This window comes from Oreochromis aureus, linkage group 7, assembly GCF_013358895.1.
Source record: "Oreochromis aureus strain Israel breed Guangdong linkage group 7, ZZ_aureus, whole genome shotgun sequence".
Classification (NCBI taxonomy): domain Eukaryota; kingdom Metazoa; phylum Chordata; class Actinopteri; order Cichliformes; family Cichlidae; genus Oreochromis; species Oreochromis aureus.
Window position 1 is genome coordinate 30,649,213 of NC_052948.1, and position 7,171 is coordinate 30,656,383.

The 7,171-nt window shown below is 39.6% G+C and overlaps 1 protein-coding gene across 1 annotated transcript; it reads right to left on the bottom strand.

Moving 5' to 3' along the window:
• Positions 1–1,395: 1,395 nt before the first annotated feature.
• On the bottom strand, positions 1,396–6,432 carry dpm2 (dolichyl-phosphate mannosyltransferase subunit 2, regulatory). Its single transcript, XM_031757446.2, has 4 exons — positions 6,309–6,432; positions 3,718–3,807; positions 2,693–2,795; positions 1,396–2,610 (listed from the first exon to the last, which is right to left on the bottom strand). Exons 1-4 carry the CDS (start codon positions 6,309–6,311, stop codon positions 2,555–2,557), a joined length of 252 nt encoding a protein of 83 aa, XP_031613306.1. The 5' UTR covers positions 6,312–6,432; the 3' UTR covers positions 1,396–2,554.
• Between the last annotated feature and the right edge of the window lie 739 nt (positions 6,433–7,171).

Here is a 7,171-nt window from a genome sequence, read left to right on the forward strand (position 1 = left end):
ACTTTAAAAGATAAAAATCAGGTCTTACTTTTGAAATCAGTTCCAACAAGTCTTGAGTCTGTAAGATGTCTAAAATAGTTAGGAAACACTACCCACTGTGTTTGGTTTGTGCCATTTACCAAATGTATTGTTGCCCTTTAAATAAAGGAGATGGATCCCTTATGACACGTCAGCACAGGTAAAACTGTACAGCAGCACAGGAAGTAAACAAAAAAAGATAGTGGGAAGAGCAAAACAAACGAATGGTAGTAAAAGCATGGCGGTTACATACTGTTGAACGTCTTAAACCTGTAAGATGTGGTGCTGATGGATAAGAGCGGCACGTAGGTAGCATCAGCTCGGGAATTTCCGCCATGCTGCTTCGACCCAATCCAATCCACGATGCTGCTTTTGCCACGCTTTGCAGCTGCGATGAGGTTTTTTGTGTTTTTGTCCCTCCAGCTACAGTGGTGGGTGTTTAGTCCCTTTCCTGATTTCCTAGTGTTTTGCATATTTGTCACACTTACATGTTTCAGATCATTACACAAATGTTAATATTAGACAAGTAAATACAAAATGCATTTGTTTAAATGATGATTTCATTGAAGGGAGAAAACGTATCCAAACCTACCTGGTTCTGTGTGAAAAAGTAATTGCCCCTCTTGTTGAAACATGAATTAACTGTGATTAATTTGGAAAGTCGAGTTCAGTTTTACTGAACACACTCAGGCCTTATTACTGGCAGACCTGCTGAATCAAGAAATCAGGTAACTAGAACCTGTGTGAAAAAGTGAAGCAGGCTAGAAGAATCAAATGAGAAACAAGGTAACTGACATGTATCAGTCTGTAAAGAGTTACAAAGACATTCCTGGGAATTGGGGAAGCTTCCCAGAAATGACTGGCCGACTGAAACTACTCCAAGAGCGCATCAACAACCCATCCAGGAGGTCACAAAAGAACTTAAAACAATATTAAAGAATCCCAGGCTTCACGTGTCTCAGTAAGATCAGAATTCATGATTCAACAATGCAAAACTGGGCAACAACATGGGAGAGTTCAAGGATAAAACCACTGCTGACCAAAAAGATCACAAAGGCTCCTCTCAAATTTGCCAAAAAGCATCTTGATGATCCCCAAGACTTCTGAGAAAATAATCTGTAGACTGACAAAACAAAAGCTGAACTTTTTGGAAGGTGTGTGTCCTGTTACATCTGATATATCTGATATGTGAAAACGTTCAGCATGAGGCTTCAGGACAGAGCTTTACACACCAAGGGGTCCTGCTAGCTACGTCCATACTTTCTAAACAGTCTGTCAGTCAGGATTTCTGCATAAAATGTGCCTTGATTTCAAACTGAGCTAGAATTGTAAACAAACATAATCTGACAAAACTGATCACACAACAGGAAAAACGGCTGTGTTGTTCAAGTTTTTATTAAACACAATTACTGCTTGTTTAGCAACAACATCCTCCATCAAAATTTCTCATTACGACAGAGCAGCATGGTCTCATGGCATTGTCAATGAACCTCAAAGAAACGGAAGCGGTGACCTTTTTTCTAACCTAAACCAAGTGGTTCCAAATGATAATGAATGCATTTTAAATCATTTAAATATTTAAAGTTAACTGTAAAATCTGTCACATGTGGGACTCAAACTTGAGTGTGTGTGAGCAGCTCTACCACCTACTGCTCCAGCCTCCACATGCAGACTTTTCCAACTTTTAAGTGAAAATAATAATTTTGTACATATAAGTACATATACTGGTAGACAGATGAAAACTTGTGTTCAGGAACATGACAAAAACAATGGAAAACTGTACCCAGAAATACAAATCAACAGATTAAAAGGTCGTCTTTTTAAACTTTATTTCAATTTTTGCCCAAGTAAGTGCTCGAAGGTGCTTCAGGGCAGCTGCTGAGGGGTCAGCATTGCTTCTATAAGGACTTTGACATTTCCTGTAACTTCGTATGAGACTTGCAAAAAGATGAAGAGGAATTCTGAACAATTCCTCCTACCAAACAGCCCCTTTCAGGTCCTACCACAACATCCCTGGACTTTATTCATTGGTGTCTTTGAGTTATTGCATCACCCCACCTCTCAAAAGCTTTTGCTCATGAACTCCTGCTTTGATGTTCCCTTGAAAACGTCTTTGTAAAGTTTTATAACCATTGATCTCTCACTGAGTGTAAGGTGTCCAGGACCTCCACGTGGCTCCACCCTCCACCTTGCTTCACAGTCATGATGCAGTTTTGGTGCCTTTTTCCCTCCAAACATAATTTTTTTGTCTCATTTGTCCACGCAGCAATAACTTAAAAATGTCGAGAAACTTCCAGATGGTCTTGAGAGAAGTTGTTAGCACAAAGGCTTCTCAATAACGCAAAGAACTACGGGTGTTATACTATGAGATGAAGATTAGGTCGCATTTTCTAAAGGACAAGGCAAAAATCTTGAAGCTTCCGTTCTTCAATGAGTTTCTTTCAGTGCTTTCCTCTGAACAAAAATACTTGTAAAAGTGATCATGAGGAGTATTTATTACAAAATAGGGCTGGATTTTGGTTGATGTTTTATGACATTAGTCCACTTTTTTTGGCTTGCGATTCTTCCACATGACAACAACGGTGAAGGCTCCTGCAGAGAGGATAACAGGCATTAATGTTCATTGAATTAGATACGCAGATAACTTGGCCTGCAGTTCACACGGTGGACTGACCTATACAGATGAGCAGTATTACTGCTGCGATTCCAGGCAGAATGACTGAGTACTCCCGAGGAAGAAAATACTTGTGCAGGAAGTGATCGCTGTCGACGAAAGGCTGGAAAAAGGACCAAAACGACCATGTTAATATGTGGTGTCAAAATTACTGTCTGCGAGTCACATGACGCAGTTCCACACCTAAGTCTACAAAAAGAAACATGAGGAATGGTGCACTAAAAGGCAGATAGAAGGCTACTCTATGAAAAAAAATCTGTTTAGTTTCTGGAAATTAAATTTTTTTTTTTAAAAATTCCCTCAAGACGGAGATCTATTTCAGTATTTTTTTTATGTGAATGGGAAAAAGGACATCAAAAAAGGGGGAAGGTGGAATAGGATGGAAGTGAATCACAATGCTAACAAAGGCAACAGACTGTTTTTTTCAATATAAATATGACTGTGTACTTTAATTTAATGTGCTTGTTATTCAAAGGTCTTTTTCAGTCTCTCCTGTTTCCTCTGGTGACCTTTATACTACATCTGGGCTGAGCCAAGTTAAACAAAGAAAAGGATGGTGAGAGGATCACAGCAAAGTTAGGACATTACATAAACTCTACAATGAGATTGTGCTAACCGACTGTATCTCACGGCTTCCACAATCCACAAACCAACAAACTCACCAATTAAAAGCTTTTGGCTGGAACCTGGACTAAATTAATTCAAAGAATACACGGAAGTCTCAAATAAATAAAAAGATTGGGGTGACATATTCAGTTACATGAGCTGGGTGCTTGACTTGTAGCATGTGCTGGTGTAGTTTATGTAGCGCCAGCTCGGGAATTTGCTTTGTTGTCCCACAGGCTACTTAACATCAACCACAATTAAAACAACAATTTAACTCCCCAAAAAACACCAGCTTCCATATGTGTAACCTGCAGTTTCAGTGAGGCTGAAGTAAATTAATCTTCCAACCTGTCAGAGCCGTATTCAAGCCTTTCAATCCATGTGACTGATGTGATTTCAGTAAACTGAAGAGAACTTACCAGGACGATGACCCAGACAGAGTAGTACGTGAACAGCACGAGGCTGAAGACAACAAGACTCATGCCAGCGGCTTGATCCACTCCAGTAGCCTGAAAACACAGACACAGAAAAACTGAGCACGAGGACGTCGGTGTTAAACATGGAACTGGTGGTCGTTTGAAGCTTTATGCAGACTAATGACAATGTGGTTAAAAGTTTAAAGCCAGACGTCAGGCTGTCGTCAGAGGTGAGACACTAAATTTCCCATAAAGCAACTGGAGAGATCCTCCTTGTTGTTACTTGGATATTGAGCACACATCATGACACAGTCCTCCCCTGGCAAACATTAGCTTTGTAATTGTCAGTTTTGGCCAAATTAAAAATACTCATTAAGACTTTACATCACATCCTGACCAATAAACTGTGATTCTTCCTTTTTAAAATAAATGGCAAACAGCAACACGAGTAAATAACAACAAAAATTGCAGGTTAACTTTTACTAAAGAAAATTTGGATCAATATAAATAGTTATCTCTATGTACAGGCACTTTTATCAGGGTTCGTACGCTTTTTTCAGGGTCAAATTCAAGCACTTTTTAAGCACTTTCAAGGTCCCTTTTTAAAGCTTTTCCAGCATTTTCAAGGATTTCAAGCACCCGTACGAACCCGGTTTTATAAACCCACATTTCAAAGGAAGTCATGTAATCAAAATAACGAGCATCAATCAACAAATAAATAAAAACTCAGCAAGACGTTGATTCAATAGATCTCGAATCAAAAGATACCCAGTATGAGGTCACGAAAACAACTGTTCCATCTACAAGGTCAATTGCAACTAAACATGACAACCTTTGCAGCTAAAACAACCACTGACACTACAGCAGCTTCAACTTCATCATTCATCTTCAACTAAATCAACCTCTAAACCAACTAATCATCTAAATTCACCATTGCAACTACACCTGCAACTAACTCTGGTGCTCCAGGTTAACTGGTTAGATTTGGTTACATGTTCTACTCTCCGTGTTCCAGATGTTGGATCTGCAGATTTGTCTCCTCTGTCTGTCAGTGAGTCTGCAGCTTGACAAGATTAAGGACCTTGGCAAAAAAACAAAAAAGGCTCCATCTGCAGCTTGTGCAAATGCACACACAGAGCAAAATTATCTTCAGACAACAAATAAATGATTTTGATAAAAAATAAATTAATCATAAAGTCTTCTGCCTGGTCTCGTACCCCTGTCTTTCTTTAACATAAATAGCGAGCTGACGTTTTCTCAGGACACCACCAATCAGCTCAGCTGACCTCCACTTTCCCCTCTGAGTGACTGATCTGAGTTAAAGATGACAAACAGGATTTAAAGGAGGAGCGATGGATGCTGAGCAGCAGGTCAGAAACACACACTTAAACCTACGTCCTGTTTCTCAGCTGACTGATAAGCTGCTAAGTGCTTTGTAATTCAGCTGTGAGTTTGGTGAGTTTTCTGAATATACTCGGATCTTGAAAGGATGATTTTTAGTCATTTCAGCAGATCAGTGGCAGAGCTATATTACTGAGGTACACAGGTACTAATCCAAACAGTGTGGGTCATTAATTCTATTTATTTCATATGCAAACAGCCCAAATTCTCATTAAAGCAACAGGTTTGCTTATAAAGTGGTCCATCGCTCCATCCATTTAAATCCTGTTTGTCATCTTTAATCCAGATCGGTCACTCTGAGGGGGAACAAGCTCCAGCAGCTCTCCGCTGAGGAAACAAACTACATTTACTTATTTTGTGCACAATATTGTCATGACGTCACGTTGTATTGCAGCAGCTGCCCAAGTTAAACTGTGACTGTCACCAGGTAACGGGGGCGTGTTTCCTGAATCAGCAGGTGTTAAACAGCTGACAGGTGAACAGGATCTACGCAGGTAAACTCGAGGGTCTTAGTTTATGTTACGAAAAGAAAGAAAGAAAGACAGAGCTAGGAGACCAGACGGAAGACTTCATGGTTTATTTATTTGTTTAAATTAAAACAATTTAAATGTTGTCTTAGGATAATATTGATGCGTGTATGCATTTTGCATCCTCACACTAACTCCATCAGCACCTGCCAATTAAACTAACAGCTCGAGCTACAACACTACCTCCACCGTAGCACGGCGACTCTGACAACTAAACCAACAAAAGCATCTGCAGCCACCAGGTGTTCCCCCACTTCCACAATAAGATGCATTAAAACGAGACAATAGAGAGAATCCCCTTTAATCTGCAACGGCACTGCGCAGCCGCACCAAACTTCATTCAAACCTTCACCGTTTCAGTTCATTTGATAATTATCAAAGATACTCGGTCTACTAACTTCATATACACGCAATATACGAATAAAAACCCACTGTCTGTAATTTCGGGGCTGAAAAATGTTACCAGGTCGGTTAACCTATAATCAGTTTTACACCAACCATGAAGCTAACTGCTAGCATGAAGCTAAAAGAAATAAATGTCACAGCCAAACAGCAAAGATTAGCTCTGAATCTAATTACGCTTAAACTGACGGAATTTCATTAAAGTATTAATTTGTCTTTGCTCGTTTATCAGCTGTTTAAAAGTAATCACAGCAGCTTTCTTACCATTTCTCATCCACAAAAAGGTAATGTTGTTATTTGCTGACGTAGCCTGGTGCTCTTCTTCCTGTTGAGTAATCCGGTTGATACGATTCATCTAATGGTCTCTGATGCCCTCTCGTGGTTCTTCTTCTTCTTCTTCTCCTTCTTTATAGTGTTTATTGGCAAACAGCAAAATGGTGCATTACCGCCAACAACTGGTGTGGAGTGTGGACCAAAATGACCAAAAAAAAGAAAAGAACATTGAAATCCACCCAAACAAATGAGTCTGCCTTAAAAACCAAAATATGGCCTGAAAACTTTCACTTTTAAAGTTCTTGCAAAATAAATCAACCAATTCCAGTTTCCAGTATACTGTCAAGCTTTTTCATCAGTTGTCTTCTTTCAGCATCGTATTTCTGACAATGCAATAAAACATGTTCTATTGTTTCCTGTCTTCTACTGCAGTCACACTCCCCTCTACAGTGTTTCCCTATTAAAAGCAACGTGCTATTCAAACCAGTGTGTCCAAATATAAGTCGATATATAACCGTCTCATCTTTCCTGTTTAATTTCTCCTGTTTTCCTTTGGATTTTGTAAACACCCCCCCATTGCCTTTGACACCTTTCCTTCATTTTGTGCCATATTCCACTCTTGATTTCCATCCTAACACTGATATCCATATCCACCAACGGTCTCTTTGTAGCTTCCTTTGCCGTTCTGTCTGCCATTTAACTTCCCTTAACTCCATGATGTGCTGGTACCCATAAGAAGGTGACCATAAGCCCCATCATAGTAACTCTGAATAATGTTTGCTGAATTTCTATCACAATGTCCGGTCTGCAGTATGAGTGACTGTCTTGCAAACTAGCCAATGATGAACTCGAGT

Bases quoted from the DNA above. Each gene is read 5' to 3' on its own strand.
- dpm2 (XM_031757446.2), bottom strand. The intron at 2,796-3,717 runs GTAAGTTCTCTT...TCCTTTTTCCAG, and splicing joins CTGTCTGGGTCATCGTCCTG to CCTTTCGTCGACAGCGATCA. The intron at 2,611-2,692 runs GTCAGTCCACCG...TCCTCTCTGCAG, and splicing joins AATACTGCTCATCTGTATAG to GAGCCTTCACCGTTGTTGTC.